This window comes from Alligator sinensis, unplaced genomic scaffold (assembly GCF_000455745.1).
Source record: "Alligator sinensis unplaced genomic scaffold, ASM45574v1 scaffold1322_1, whole genome shotgun sequence".
NCBI lineage: Eukaryota > Metazoa > Chordata > Crocodylia > Alligatoridae > Alligator > Alligator sinensis.
Genome location: NW_005842116.1, coordinates 460,310 through 476,335, shown reverse-complemented (window position 1 = coordinate 476,335; position 16,026 = coordinate 460,310). Strand labels below are relative to the sequence as shown.

At 49.5% G+C, this 16,026-nt stretch overlaps 1 protein-coding gene across 1 annotated transcript in view; it reads left to right on the top strand.

Annotated features, from left to right (window-relative positions):
- The window catches only part of RASSF5 (Ras association domain family member 5), a 65,758-nt gene that overhangs the window by 14,649 nt on the left and 35,083 nt on the right, over positions 1-16,026 (top strand). The window contains 1 exon segment of the mRNA XM_025205496.1: positions 3,121-3,242. Within this exon segment, the coding sequence (XP_025061281.1) occupies positions 3,121-3,242 (122 nt within the window).

Here is a 16,026-nt window from a genome sequence, read left to right as displayed (position 1 = left end):
TTCCTTTGTTTCCATAAAAACAAAAGCCTTAGCAACTTGGCCACGGTCCTGCAGGAAATCAGAGGTGGAGCTGGGAACAGCATCTCCCCAGTTCCAGGCTAGTGCTCTGTCCCCTGGACAGTATTGTCCAGGCTTTGCAAATGGTGAAGCCACAGGGCAGACGTTTGCCCTGTATTGCCCTAGGAGCCAGTGGCAGGACTGCTCAGGAGTCCTGAGTGCCCGGCAGCTGTTCTAATAGAGCTGATAAAGTAAGGCCAAAAACAGGCCCCCGAGCACTGGCCGCCCGGCAAGCCTTTGGAGCACGGCCGCGTGCAGCTGATGGGGCTGCCTCCAAGTCCGAGTGCAGGTGCTATCGAGGTTCAAAGGGAGTTGATCAGAGCTTTGCAATTAAGCCAAAACCCAGCTGTTTTTGCTCTCGCACACTCACCTCTTGCAGGCTGTAGCTGCAAGGGGTGTGCAGAGTTCATCGAGCACCTCCGCTATGCGGCACCGCGAGATGCTGCGGACTGCAGGGTCCTGTGTTCGGTGGAACTGCGCGTAACGTCCACTCCGAGTCCCACTGCCAGGGCTTCGTGTCAGATGGGGAGGAAAGCATTAATGAAGAGTGAAGCAGGAAACCCCACCTGTGCTAGAGCGTTAGAATAATAAATACAGGTTTCCCATGGGCTGGGTGGGCTGCAAGCCACTGATTTTCTGCTTTCATAGAGGATTTTGTGACCGGGTGAGGTTCTCTCTCTCTCTCTCTGCCGTTCAGGGAAAGCGGGGCTGGAGGGCTGCTGCCGCCACAGGTCTTGCCATCCATCGTTCTCTCTCTTCCCCACCAACTTGAGAAACCAACTTATCAGCAAATTAAAGTACATCTGAACCTTTGCTGTGCTGTGCTTGGGAGGAGGGCTGCAATGCTGATATCGGTCTAGTTTGAAAATACAGACTGGTAGCAGGAAGTCCTGGATTGTGTTCCCAATGCTGCTTCTGGCTTTCAGCGCATTACCAAAAGCCCCAAAGGACTGGGGAACCTGGACTCATGGGTTGTGCTCCCTCTTATGCCACTGATTTAGTCCGTGGTCCTGGGCGAGTCCCAGCCAAGACTTCAAAAGAAACCCCTGGCTTCTGGATCCCCAGCTGGAGGCATCTTGGACCTAAGTTTGGGGGGGAGGTATTGAGTTCTTACAAATCCCCCCAGGCTTCAGGTCACCTGCAAGTCCACTTGCTCTGCCCAGCCAACCCTGGGTGTCTCCAGCTGGGCATCCAAATCCAGTGGCTGCCTTTTTTAATCTTCCCTGTGCCTCAGTTTCTTCTTGGTGATGCACTGGAAGCCAGAAATGCTTTTCCGGTGTCAGCCCTCCCAGCAAATGGCCTTGGTGCGTTAACTGGAGCTGGTTTATGTTCTGCACTGATTAACCCCAGCCCTTCCATCGTGGAGCTTCTCAATAATGTTTTGCAGTGACTCTGTCTGTCCTTCAGAGCTCAGCAAGCAGCCGCTCCATGGGAGCTGACCTTCGCATCTGCTTGCAGTGCCGTGGCCTTCATTTTGATGTGGAATCCGCGGAGCAGACGTGCCTTTTGGTTTCAAGCAGCCAGAACAATACCCTGCATTGAATGAGCTGCTGGCCTGTGCTTGGCACTGGTTACGTGTGTCTAGGAACCGGAGCCCACAGCACCTTCGCTGTGAAGAGCGTTGGTCTGAGAACTTCAAGTCTTGTCTGCACAGAAAAGAAAATACGCGTATTTCTTGTCTCTCAAAATGCTCCACGTAGGAAAAAATAAAAGGAAATAGCAAGAAAACCCAGAGCAGAGCTTTGGCTATTTTCCAGAGGTCATAGCAGTGCAATTATAAAATTGCTTCCTGATAGCTTACCATCCCTGATTATGGATGAAATGACTGGCTACTCCCAAAGAAGTGTGCTCAGTGTCCTATACGTATCTGACCCAGCCAGTTTCTTGTTTTCCTGTTTAATTACTGGTTTCTGTACGTTGTGGGTATGTTAATGGGATCTCCCCATCCCAAATCCCTCCTGGAAATGCACCATCAGGGTGTGTTCTCTCTGGTTCACTTGCTTTTCTGCTAGCGTGTCTGGGAAGAAAGGGTGTGCTCCTCATGGCTCGGCTTACGTGGATCGTGATGGCAGATAAATGTTTAGGGTATCTGCTAAGGCATCACAAATCTGCGCACAAAAAAGCTTGCTGCCCACCAAATACTGCGCACGTTTCCAGTGCTGCTTCTGGAAACCAGTTATCCTTAAGACTTCTTTGAGCAACTCCTGTGCCTAGACAATGCTCCCAGACTTTTGTTCATTGTAAAGTATAACTTTAAGCCCTGTGACTGTTTCACTGATATCTTTTGCCCCAGGATCTCGGGCACTTTGGGAGTGCTAGCAATAGCTTTAAGGTACCTATGAGAAACCACGGATGTAGTACCACTGTTTTGCATGTGGGTAAACTGGGCTCAGAGGCATGATTTGCTACAGACGGCGGTAGCATTGACACTAGCACAAAGCATACAGCTTGGGGATCCTGACTCCTAGTTGTTCAGTAGCTTCTCTCTAGTGAGGTCCAGCAACTTGACTCCACTGACACTACGTGGACACAGTTCTGCATCCGGCTTGCAAGTACATTTGCATCCTTTGCCCTGGGAAATGTGAATGTAAACAGGCAATATTGGACCAGCTGTATAGTTAGGAGAGCTGTTGGTTGAGCTTTTAGGCATCAAGTGCCCTTCCTCCAGTCCGGGCTGCCCAGCAGGTCTCCAACTGGACAGGTGATCCAGGAAAAGATACCACGAAAATATCTTTACCTTGGACATGTTCTGGACTGCCACAGCAACAACTGCAGCTCTGCTGCAACAACCAGTTGGGTATCTGACAGCCAACTTTTATATGCATGTTAGGGTCTGATCTCTGCATGGGGGTGGTTTACCTGGATAGGTATGCAAGTGGGTATGTGTACTTCCCTTACCATTGCCCTTCTGTAACTCTAAATACTGGCTTCTGTGACTTTTTTGAATTTAACCTCCAGCAGAAACCGGATTCCTTGAATTTCTCCCCCCCCACCCCTCCATGAGAGCCAGCCATTGTCATTTTAAATTCATCCCTCACTTGTGTTTTGCTGTTTCCTGTCTAGATTGCAAATACACCTGCCATCAGGAGTGCAGGAGCCTCATCCAGCTGGACTGCAACCAGCCCGGAGAGCAACCTCAGAACAAGGCCTCCCCAGAAAATACCCTGACGCAAGACTACAGCCAGGTAGGGATTTGCAACAGGGTGGGTGTTGTGCGGCCCACGGGAGAAGAGGGCGTATGGAGCCTTATAGAGAACGACAGAGAACTGTGCTTTTCTGGCAAACAGAGGCAGTGCCGTGATGAGAAATGACAGCGTGGCCTTTTCTTCTCCTTCAGTGGTGATTTAGATTTCATTAAAGCTCAGAGGCTTAAAGGACCTACCAATAAATTACTGCCCCTTTACATTTCAGACGCCTCATCTTTTGCCTCCATGAGGGAGGGCATGAGTTTTTAGCATCTCGGTTCAGGTTTTACTGGATTTGCCAGAGGGATCAAATCATCGGTCCGTCAGATTGCACCTGGGAGCAGAAAGCCGATGACAAAGCTGTGGAGCGGTGCAGGGCTGCTACCTGGGCGGCATGTGACGGGGTGTCATGAAAGGCAATTCTCTCAGTCTGGGTGTGCTACAGCTACACGTGCATCTTAGTGGTAATAAAAGGATCTGGCACTTAAAAATGCATTATTAAATTTGCATTAAAAAATGCATTAAAAATTTCATTAAAGCTGCTTAATGAATGGGGCCTGAGGTGCAGCACCTCTCCAAAGACTCAAGGCATCACCATGGGGATGACAGTCCTCTTTGCTGTGTATTAGCGCAGGTGCTGGAGAAAGGCATGTATGTAACCTGTATTGCTCTGCCTGCTTCCCGGAGAGAACATGTTAACAGCACATAGCGGTGCTTCGGGATGGGAAGTGAAGGCAGGTTGCATGTACAGCTCACATCTGGCTGAATGCAGTTCACCCAAGATGGATTATTTTAGGACCCCCCCACATGTGATACTTTTCACTGAGGATGTCCAAAATGATCTAGATCGGCATCTTCCATTGCTGTTAATAGAGGGTGAGGGCCAGTCCTCAGGACTGCTCTCAAAATCTCAACCTTTTTCTCTTGTAGAAAGTGCTGTGAGCTTGCTAATGGGCAGGCCCATGATCACTCAGGATGAAAAGGGGCAGTGATGCATCTAGTTTAGTAAGGTGCTGCAGTAGCACAGCTCAGACCTTCAAGGGGAACGCTTTGATGTTCAAAATGAACTCTCCCTCGGCACCTTGCTGAGTCGGAGCCAAGCACCACAGGAACAGCTAGGGTTGACCGTTGCAAGCTTTTTCGTCTTTGCTTCTGGAGTCACCCCCTGCCAAATCAGCGGTGCCCCACAATGTTACGACCGTTCCAGCAGTCAGATTTATCCTGCGGTGGAAATCAGCCTTTGGCTGGCTTTGTGCAGGACATTAATGTCAAGTGACAGCAGCAAAGCTGCCACAGAAAAGTCTTTGCCTGGATACTAGGATGGCATCTGGACAGCGTGATGTTCAAAGAGGAGCCTAGATCGCACTGAGTTTTGCACGCCATCTGGCTGCCAGCGTGCAAGTGCAACGGGGCTCGGGCAGAGTGGCGGAAGGGAACGTGACCGCAAATGCACAAGTCCCAGAGCTGCATTGGAGAGGGACCCCAGGCGGGGTGTGAGCTACCGAGTCTGGGGAGGAACAGGTTTGTAATCCATGTGTCAGTTCAATGTCCGGCCCACTTTTAATGCTTAATATTGAGTGTATGAACAAAGGGAGGCCTGAAGTAAGGGTATGTGGCCACACACCCTTCTGAGCAGACACCTGATTACAAACCTTCGTTGGCTTTTTCAGGTAGGTGCCAGCCTCGCATTTCTGTTCGGTATGGTGTCCTGGTTAAAGTCCCTGGCTGTGGCCGGTCCTCTCTGCTGCTTGGCTTAAGCAGGAAAAGGGTCATCACTGAGCAGGACAGCAGCTGGGCAGACCTCTGGGATGGGAGGCAGTGTGTTTGCCTACGTCGCCACGGACAAGGTCTGGTGATAAGCTGCCGTGTGTCTAGCACCGGGCAGGGATCTTTGCTCCCCCAGCATGTGCTTTTCCAAACCAAATACTAACAGGAGACACGCAGGGCCGAGCCATTGACCTTGACTGAGCCGGTTCGTGCTGGAGTCGGCCCTGCTGGGTGAGTCGCTGCCTGTCGCCCAAGTAAATTTAATGAACTGTCTGATGCGCGCAGCTCCACTGGCTCTATCTGTTAGAGGGCAGATGGGCTCAATTGTTTGTCTTAAAGCTGGGAAAAGGAAATAAGATTCTGCTGCAGCTCTGTGTGTGTGAAGCTGCAGCAGTTCAGTCCTAGCTGTGATCTCAGTGGTTGTGGATCTGCTGCTCTTCCCTGGGAGTATCGCTACCCCGCGGACAACGCGGCGCAGTGAGGTACCCAGGCTCTAACCGAGCCAGCTCCGGGACTGGAAGAAGCCCGCCTGGGAGCTCAGCTCTTCTCTGCAGAGTGACCTGGGCCACGTGGAGCTCCAGGCTGCTAAGGCCAGGGGGTTTCCAGGACCTCACTCAGGTATTTGTGCTGCACCTCAACCTGCAGTGTAGTAGGCATACCCCAAGCCTCAGACCCTCACACTCACGCTGCAGTTGGGTAAGACTCGCGTGCTGGTGCTTGTGCCATATGTGTGGTAGAGAGGGTGGTTAAAGCTGCTCATCAGGGACTTTTCTGCTAAATAACAAACTACTAATTAGACAGTGAAGCCCCGGGGCAAGCTTGTGCATGGCTGAGCCTTGTGGTTTGGAAGGCAAGACAGAAGTGTCACTAGCCTTGCTGGCAACTCAGATTTGTAGGAAGGTGATGCTTTCTGGTTGAGGAAGCCTCAGTGTTGAATTCATCCCTGTGATTTCAGCAGCAGAAGGGTTTTTAAAGGGCCTGGTTGCTGCTGCAAGGCACTGCACCCCTTTGAGTGACAGCAGGACTTGGTTTCAACTTAGTGAAGCCCTGCAGTTGGGCCCTGTTGTGCAAGGTGCTGCACAAACAAACTATAAGGGACTGGAGAGCAAGGACCTGGATGCTTCCTTTACCGTGGACTTACTTCACTATATTAGGCTGGGTTTACTTGAAGATCTCTTAGCAGGAAACCGGGGCAAATGGACTGCAACCATGTAGAGCATCCTCACCACCCCTTTCTCTTTATAGTGTGCGGTTATGAGTGGTAGGTAGGTGGGTCATTGGGTACAAGTGCCAGCGTAGCTGTCTGAACTCCACGTGCCTTTAGAGCGTGGCATCGACTCCCCCAAAACTCACTTGCCACGGGATGATCACTCCAGGGCTGACAGAGTCACGTTAGCACCGTGACCAAAAACGGTCCGACCCAATGATCAGAGAAAACAAACGTGTAAATCGCTATGGGGTAGGCAAACATTATGTCCGAGCGCATTACAGAAGCCAGATCAGCAGGGATGTAAGCAGCCAGGCTTCACCTTAATTATGTAAAACCAGGCTCCCGCAGACCATTCAAAATCAGCAGCTCCTGTTTAGCTCAGACTGATCAAACTGCATATTCCAGCAGCAGCAGCAGCAGAGGATGATGATGATGATAGCCTGTCATCGACAAACTGCTGCGTCCCAGCTTCTGGACCTGTGCCCTGCTCTTTCCTCTCAGGAGCAGGCCTCTCTCATGGCCATTTTCTCTTTTAAGCTGCTTCTTATAGGGCAGACCTCATCACGCCAGCCCTGGTACGGAGGTCATCTGATACACCTCGCAGGAGCATTTCCTAAGAGAGCCGGAGGCACTGCCAGTGATGGGAATCCATCGAGGGCTGGCCGGGTGGAGATGGGGCCAGCAAGAAGTAAGGGTGGGCGCACAGGGGCCCCTCCAGCTTCGGGTGGATCTTGGTTACAAGTGCAAGGCTATTTTGATGCCTGATTAAGGAGCGGGGATATCTTTAATTGAAAATGGAGCATGGTTCTGCCCAGGAGGAAGAGCTCAGTTTGGTGGGACATCACGGCAGCTTTTGGGCAGAACATAGGTCTGAGAATTGAGAGAGCTTGCGGGATATGTGCAGGCTCACCCCTTTCCTCTCTGAGGTCAACAGGAAAGTTGGGGTGAGCTGTAGGCCAACTGGGCTGTTGTGCACCTAAAGTTTTAAAAGCCAAGTCTGCCCGTTTAGACCTGGCTTGCTCTTGTTCCTGGTCCTTGCGTGCATGACACTAGCATCCAGAGACACCAGCTGAAATCAGAGCCGCGTGGCAATTGGTACCATACAGATGCCTAGATGGAGTTGCTGCCCTACAGAGATTGTAGTCTCGTAGATGGGACAGATGGGCGGCATTATTCAGATGACCATACAAGTCACTTGAAGATGCCCCCACTCTGGTGTCAAGGCTGGTTTTGGCAGAATAATCCATTTACAGGCTGCTAGTGCAGTATAGAGCATGTTGAGCGCTCCAGGTCTGTGGCTTAAATGTCTTGGAGTGCAAAATGCTGCATCAGAGGTGTGGGAGCAGGCTTAAAAGTTAAAGGAAAAGAAGGTGACAAGGAGTTTGCTCCTGTTCTTTCTGGGTTTTCTGCCGGTCTCTTTTCAGAGCGGCAGAATAGCTCTGAGGCTCCCTCCCCAGCACAGCCACGGCCCCCGACAGGGCTGTCACTCGGCCTTCATTTTGCAGAATGACAAATGTTTTACCTCCCGGTGTCGCTGGGGGGAGCTGGGTAGTAAGTGATCGGGCAGCTGTAGGCGCCTGCAGTGCCAGGCGAGGGCCGGAGGCAGCCATGGAGGAGGAGCAGAAGCACGGTGGGGCCTGGGCAGCATTTGGGAGCGCAGCAGGTGGCAAGAGAAATTCAGAGCTGATTTCACCAGCACTCCCAGTATCAAAGGAAAATGATCCCATGCTGTGACTGACTTCAGCTGCAGTTGCAAGTATTCAGTGGACTTCTCTCAAAAGCTGTTGCCTAAATTTGCTGCGTTGCTTGGGACTGATTCAGGGTACGACATCTATAGAGAAGCGTCCCCCTTTCTCTCCCAGGGCAGCATGGCAGAACCAAATAGATGCCCTGTAGGACTAGCCCACGCTTCTCACCCATAGGCAGAGTACAAGGCAGCGTGTGCTGTGCAGGAGAGTCAGTGTTGTCATTTGCATGTTATTCATGGGGAAACTGAGGCAGAGAGAGGGGAAGCCACAATCACAAGGTATGGAGCACATGGCAAATACCAGACTAGACGGACATGCTGGCCTGAACATCTAGAAAGTGACTCACCCAAGGGTAAGCGGTGTCAGAGCCCCGCACAAAGCTCAGGTTTCCTGAATTCAAGTGCAGTGGACACGCTGGGTATTTATGAACTGGTTTGTGGCCACTGGATCCATGTTGCAGGTGCCTTGCTTTGCAGCCTCTGAGCCCAGCCTCGTCCCAGTGTCCTCCGTGGTGCCTGGCGCCCCTGTAAAACAGAGATGCTCTAGTTTGCTGCAACCCCAGCTCCTGTGGGCAAATCTCATCCCACGACAGCAAATTCATTTTGCAAACGCCAGCACTGGAGAGCATGCGTGTGATTTCAGAGGTGTCCTGCGGGGCGGCCCCGAGAGCCTCGGTGATACAGTCACGGGGATGGACAGACAGGCAGACTTGACTGATGAAATCCTGGCTTTTCGGAGGTTTTAGCTGAGCTGTTTTAAACCCCAGCGGGATGCAACTTGGCAGGCAAGTTATCAGCATGGACATGATGATTTATCATCGGGCAGAGACGGCTGTATGATCAATGGCAAATCCATTCACAAAAAAAAAATGGCGTGGTTTCATCCACTGGCTCTTTTACTTTTGCTACCCTGGTGCTAGGGACATGGCTGAATGTTTCCAGCAGGTTTTTCCCTTCTACGACTGGCACCTTTTCGGCATTTCCTTCCCATAGCAGTCACGTGGTGGAGATCATACTTCTTACCTGTTCCTAAGCAAGGCTTGCAAAACAGCAAAGAGCAAGATGCCTCTTCTGCATCCAGCACTCATTGTCCCCCCTCTGTGTATTGTTTTCCAGGAAAAGCAGGCCGGTGAGCTTGGGAGGAGGTGGCTGTCCTCATGCCAGGAAAGTGTGTGGATTGACGGGGTAGAGGAGAAGAGCAATGGGAAGAGTGAAGCGGGGGGAGAAAGTGATTTATGATGAAAGGTTAAAAGTGCCAAGTACATTTAGTTTGACTAAATAACAGGTGTAGGAGGGCAGGCTTGAGAAGCACCTGTCCACAATCCCAGGGCATGTAAGCCCCAAGGAGGAGAAGAAATATTGAGAGTGACCTAAGGGTGCATAAATGCCGTTCCTAGGATGAAACTAAAGGACAAAGGAACTTCTCTTTTCTGGGTTTTTGTGCCGCTGCCTGTTGCTGTAGTATCTGAGCATCTTCCGCGGAAAATAAGTAGCAGTTCTGGTTGACTTTGCACATTGTCTAGCATTTCTTCCTTTTCAGGATCAAAACTCCTCTGGGTAGGAGAGAGGGTGGAATTGGATTGTTGTAAGGCTTTTTAAATTTATTTAAATAGGGGCTTAAAAGGATAGGTTTAATTTAAAGCTGAATATCGGAGGAAACTGGAAAGTAATAGGCTGGGAAATGCTTTCCAAAGGGAAGTGCCAGAAACTTTAATTGTTTGGTGCATTTAAAAACTAACTTTCATTGTTTGGTGCATTTACAACTGAACCAAGTAAAGCATTGGGGGAATAAATAGTAAGGGGTTAATCCAGCGTTGGCTTCAGAGATGGGTTCATTGGGATCCCAGAGGCCTTTTTAATTGCTGCATACTCTGGGTGCTGTACAGGACATTAACCCTTCAGAATAAACACACATGTCCACCCCTCCACATAACATAATGGGGTTAGACCTCTGCTAAGTGGATTCATCTATATACAGGGCGAGATGGGCAGGAGAGTGGTGTGATAATCTGTAATTATCGACTCCCGTTCTGCCAACTATCTACGCAGCAACCAGGAACCCATTAATGCCGATATCAAGTTCAGGCCATGCGAGCGGGGATTTAAAATCCAACCAGGACAGTGTGACGTCTCCACTCCCACTTCAAACCACCAAATGCAACTCAGAAGTGATTTGTAATGTTTTGCAGACAGCCAGGGCACTGGGCCTGCCTGTTCTCAGCCCCTTTTGACATACTCATGCAAAACTGTAAATAGGGAACGCGCACAGTAAAAAGGTGTTATATTATTTTTCGTGGCTTTGCAAGCAACAAATACTAGAAAATGGCAGGTCATTCAGGCTTTCTGCTGAGCTGGGTTTCATTTGGGGAGACATGCTTGGATTGGGGGATTTCCTGGATTAATTACTAAAGAGAAATGCTGCAGGGACGGCAGGTAGGGAGAATTGGGACTCTTCCAAATGTTGCCAGCGTCAGAATGGATCGCTTCCAAACGCCTGGTTTTTGCTGTTGTTTTCCCCATAAACTGGATGTGAAAGCTGTAAATCTTCATAGTAGTAAAGTTTTCACTGACATTCTCAGAGATTTAAAATGAGTAAAGCAAACCTCAGGATGCAGAGCTGGGAGTGGGTGGATGGTCTTTGTAAGGCAGACCTGGAAGTCTCCTAATCCCAGTTCTGTCCTTGCTCTGAGTGCAGTTCAGCTCTTTCCAGACAGCTGGCACAAGGCTTGTACACCAGGTAAACCAGTCTCTCTCCTCCTCTATATACTCAAGGCCCCCCTCAGGGAAAACGCCATAGTTCTCAGTCTTTTCTTGATTACGGAAAAATAATTGAATGCATGTAACCTGTTTCTCTGAGGACAAAAACTTCAGAAAGATCACAACAGGGCATGGTATGTTTGACCCTGTGGATTCCTATTTGAGAGCTCTGGGTTTATCTTGTAGATTGGGTGTGTGTGTGTTCATATGGGGATAATGTTCGGTGACCCTCCAAACACCCTTAAAAGCATCTTGCAGCGCTCCGGCTGAGACTCATTGAGCTAAACCTTCAGAAGTTCACCACCTGAACTTGTCACCCTACACCTTAGTTTCAGCCAAAATAGCTTTTATGCAAACTGTCTGCAGCTGCATTGCATCACTTTATTCTGCTTTTTTGGGGTTGGAAAACCCTTGCCTAGTAATTACACTGAATTCAACAAAATGCACACGTCAGGGGTGGGAAAGGGGGGCTGGATTTAGACCCAGCTTACTGGGAGCTACTATTTTTGCTGTTTTCTTCTCCTCTCCTTCTTTCAAGTTATGCATTAAAATAAGACTCTCCAAGCAGAATCTCCACTGAGCCGTGAATGATTTTAATAGCAGGGAGAAGCCCTGCATATACGCTCCAGTATCTATTTCAAACCTATCAGTGTTTCCACCCACTCAGCACGTGTATTAGAAAGGCTTGTTTCATCTTTAGGGTGACAAAACAACCAATGCATTATTGATGGCCCTTATAATAAACATAGAGGCCACGTATCGTGGCAATTCATCATCCTGACACTTCCTTGTTGCGTCCCCGCAGCCCGGCCCCCGGGGGTGGAGCTGTCTGTGCCAAGGCAGCAGACACCCCTCTTGACAGCTTCAGCAAATGGAAATCTTTAAACTAGATCAAACTGTCACTCTGAAATTAGAATTTGTATTTTGTACCCGCTCATTAAGGACTTTGCACCAGCAAAACTGTGCCCCGTGCTTTTCCTTAACTGCTCCCAGGGAAATCTCTAATCCATTCTGCACCTAAAGCAGTAGGACTCGTGAAAAGCATGCGCATCCCTCCAAGAGAAGTGCTCTGTGCATCAGTCATCCTTGGAAGAGAGCGGTGCCGTTGTCCGTGCCGCATGTTGTCGGAACGGCTGATGACGTTGTTAGCTGGTGGTCCCTCGGCATTATTGTATACAAGGCGGTAGGGGAAAATGGATGAGCTCTGTGGCTCGAATGGTACGGGAGACGGGGGTAGGGAAGCAAGGGGAACTGTAGCAGTAAGGCTCAGTCTTTCCACACCCCAGGGGTGTATCTTCAGAATATTGTCTAATCAGTGGGGAGATGGGGAGGGATTTTAAAGAATTAGCCCATTATCAAAAAAGCCTGGGAAAGGATAAAGGATGTGTCTGGGTTAGATGCCCAAATCTACTTCCAAGCCTCAACCCTGAGGGTCAGGCATACAACTAGAATCAACCCTGGGTTTCTGGTTGTCATAGGCTTTGTTTCTGGGAAGAGAGAGGCATGAGGAAGTGAAAAGATGATTAAACCCCCCCCAGAATTAAAGTGCCAACATCTAAGAGAGAGTTATTGTCAGCCAGGTTTTGAGGGGAGGTTGGGGCGGGGGGGAGGGGGGAGGCATTTTGGCAGCACATGTTCCAAACTCAGGGATCCCTAAAACTAATGCATGGTTGGCTCAGTTAAAAGGGAATAACTATGGTGATTAATTGTAATGGAGTGACAGTAATCTAAGGGGCAGCGGCTGTTAATATGTGGTTAAGCTTTATTATTATATATGACATCAAACATTGATATTTTGGGCTTGATCCAGCCCAGTACTTAAGCGTGTGTTAGACAGACCTCCAAGAGTGTACCCATAGAGAGAAATCCTGGCTTCATTGATGTTAATGGCAAAACTTCCATTGATTTCTGTAGGGCCAGGGTCTCGGTGTTGACTACAGCAGAGCTAGCAGTGTACTCGGTTAGCTACGTGTGCAAGCGCTTGTAGCACTGAAGCCTTCGAGTGTGTGTGTGTGTGTGTGTGTGTGTGTGTGTGTGTGTGTGTGTACTGGCTCAGGGACCACAGCTTTATATACGATTATAGAGCTCGTGGTCCTGATCTTGGCTGGGGCCTCTGCCTGCAGCTGTAACACGACTAACGCTGAAATGGGTGTCGTAGGCTTCCCCTCCATCAGTGTCTTTCTGTACCCATTGTTTGTAGACGGTGCTGATTTCTTCCAGCAAAGGCAGTAATTGCTGTATATCTTTTGCCATCATCGCTTAGCCCTGATATAGGTCGTGCGCCTTTCCAAAGCTGGGTGTTGGTGTATTCTCCAAGTCCGCTGAAGGATAAGCATCGTCCAGGCCCCGCGATGGCTCTCTGCACAGATGACTGTTCCCCTAGAGGGTAGCGGGTGGCCCTTTGGGTGCTGTCGTGAGCAGTGTTGTCTCACCGTTCCCATCGTCTAGCCTGGCACTGGCTTGATCTCTCGTGCAGTACAGTTTTTACGGTTTTCTCTGCTAAGGGAAGCATGAATGTTCCTCAGAACACAAAGCGTTTTTATTTCGCTCATCTTTAAGGAAATGCCTTAAGGAGGGATTTCTTTTTGCTTTTTTGGGGGTTATTTTTCAGAGGAGCCAGCCAAGCATAACTGTCCCATAGGATTCAATTAGTCTATAAGGTGCACCTCTCACCCTCCTTTCTCCCCTAGGCGATGTGTTTTAATAGGAGCAAAGCTACCTCTGCTCTTCTTTGCTATTGCCCTGATCTCTTTGGGCATACTGCAAAGCTGACCTTCTTACCCTGGCTTGGGCTTTGTCATCGCAGAGTTGCCCGCTTGGTGAGTGATTCATCTTTGCCAATTTGAAATGGAAAACGAGTTGCTCAGGTGCCATAGCAACAAGTGCCATAGACGTAATTTGTAGGATAGAAAACGTCGTCTGCATATCATGAGAAGGGGTGAAGTGAAATGCCCAGCAAAGTCCTTGCACTTGGGAGTACTGTAGCTGAATGCATGTTAACGATCACCATCTTTATGAGGATCTCGGCGCCTTTTAAGTCTGTGATTTAAGCAAGGCTGGGCACTTCACGAAGTAGGTGGTGGTATCTGCCTGACTCCATCTGCAAAATGCAAAGTGGCTCGCTTAGAGTCACGCAGCCAGTTGGCAGGGAAGTTGGAACCGGGACCGAGAAGTCCTTATTCCCAGCTCCTCCGCTTCTCCAGCAAACCGCACTACCGGCGAGAAATGCTTCTGGAGAGGAATGGGGCTCGATCTTTCATGTAAGGGGCTGTCTGTTAAATGGGTTACATGCATAAAAACATTACTTGAGATGAAAATGAGCATCTTCAATTGACGGTGGTGTCTGTGAATGGACTGAACGGTGAACATGGATAATCTCCAAGCTGGGGAAAAAAGTGCTGAGAGTTAGGGCCTTATCCAGCGTTGACTTGTGTGGGGGTTGGGTTGGGCCCCTATTGAGCAAGAAATATGGAAGCCACAGAAATTGTAGGGGGGAGGAAAGAAAAAAAAAGTACATTCCCCGGTGGTGAAATTTCTGAGACTCAAGCAGATATCTGGAGAAGAACGGCGTTCCCTTGCTCGCCTACTTGTCCCCCCTCCTGTCCTGTACGTTGCTCTCTGAAGAATCGGTTGGTATTATTCGCAGAATCCCATCTTTGCCGTGTTGGTGTTTCTGCTATTTCACTACCGAGAGATTTTTCCAGTCGCAGAGACCTTTCCAGTATAACGGCGTGTCGCTAGCTCTGCCAGGCCACTTTCCAGATGAGTGAGAATGAAACCCGTTGCCCATCTTTCTTGCATCCAAAAAGGCCTGATGTGAAGTGCTGACCCCTTCCATCCCTACTGGCTTCAGTGGCCAGTCCTAATGGGAGTAAGTGTCTGTTCGGTGGAAGCAGCAGATCAGGATTATAGCATTTACCTCTGCAGGGCTCCATATAGACAACCGTATTCTTTAAAACTAGGGGAGAGGAGGCTTTTTCAAACAAGCCATCAAAACACCAGGTGTTACCTGAAGTGACCCCCACTGCAGTGGGCCGATGGGGAAAGGAGGGCAGACTGGATAGCTCTCCTAACAGCTCTCCTAATAGGCTCATACCGTCTGATTCCATGAATTGTAGAAAGAAAGGGGGTTGCAAGGTGACGGGATGAATGTGCAGTACTGTTGCACCTAGACTCTCGCTGAAGCTAAGGAATTGTTTGAAGGAATTGGGAAGAAATGCCTGTACCATGACAATAGCCGACAGCCTGGAAGGCCTCACCTGATGAGCTGACTGGTGCTTTCAAAGGTTATAATCAAAACTGCCTCATTTTTCTGTCAGTTTTGCTGAAATCCTCCCAACTGTTCTAAAATTAGCTGCAGAGCAGAGAAGCGTGTACTGATTCCTGCATTAAGATGTCGCTAGGCTATCTATCTATCTATCTATCCCACTACCAGTGTGTCCGTGACTTGGTAGCACCTAACAGCCCCAGCGAGGGACTGAGACCCCCTTATGCTAAGCCCCGGATCCCCCTAGTCTCCATCTAATGATTCCCTTGGCATAGGATGTTTAAATCATAGCTGAGAGAAGCTAAAACTTCTCCTGGACTTATTTCCAATTAGAGCATGGGTGAGCTAAAACACCCAAGGATACCTACCGAAAGGGTGCTGATGACCAGGCTTTTGATAGTAGTCTGCTTTGCATGACTGCTGACTTGCTATGTGCACAGTGCCTTTCAGAAAGGTGGTGGTGGGTACCTGAAAGCCAGAGGGGCACATTTCAGCTGCTTATGTAGATGTTCATTGCCCCATGGCCTTCATTTAATGTTTTTGCCGCAGGGTGACTGTGCCCTAGAGATACTGAAAGCCCAGGGCATTTGAGACGAATGCAAAAACTGGGTGAGAAATCTTGTAAGAGGAAGTGGCTCCTCTTCTCCTCTGTGCGAACTGAGAGCAGGCAGGAAAGGGGTGGGGGGGGGAAGGGAGGTGATGCTGTTCTTGCAGCCAGCTCCACAGCGCTTGCAGACAGGAGATTAAACCACAGATGGTGAGTGAGTTTGAGAGTGAAGAGCAGAAGAAACTTGCTCAGATCCGACCCCCTCCGTGTTCTCTGTCAGCCTTTGCAGAGGCAGGTGGGTGGATGAGGAAAGGGAAGGGTTACCTAGCAAGGCCATTTTAAAAGAGAAATCTCTCACTTAACACTGGATAAGGAGCAGAAGGAGCTGTTGCAAAGAAGAACCGGTGAAGCTGAGGACATAAAATCGTGCTGGTTGCTGAATGTACAGGAACTGGATTGGGAAATCCCACTGCCACTGCAGTCAGCAGG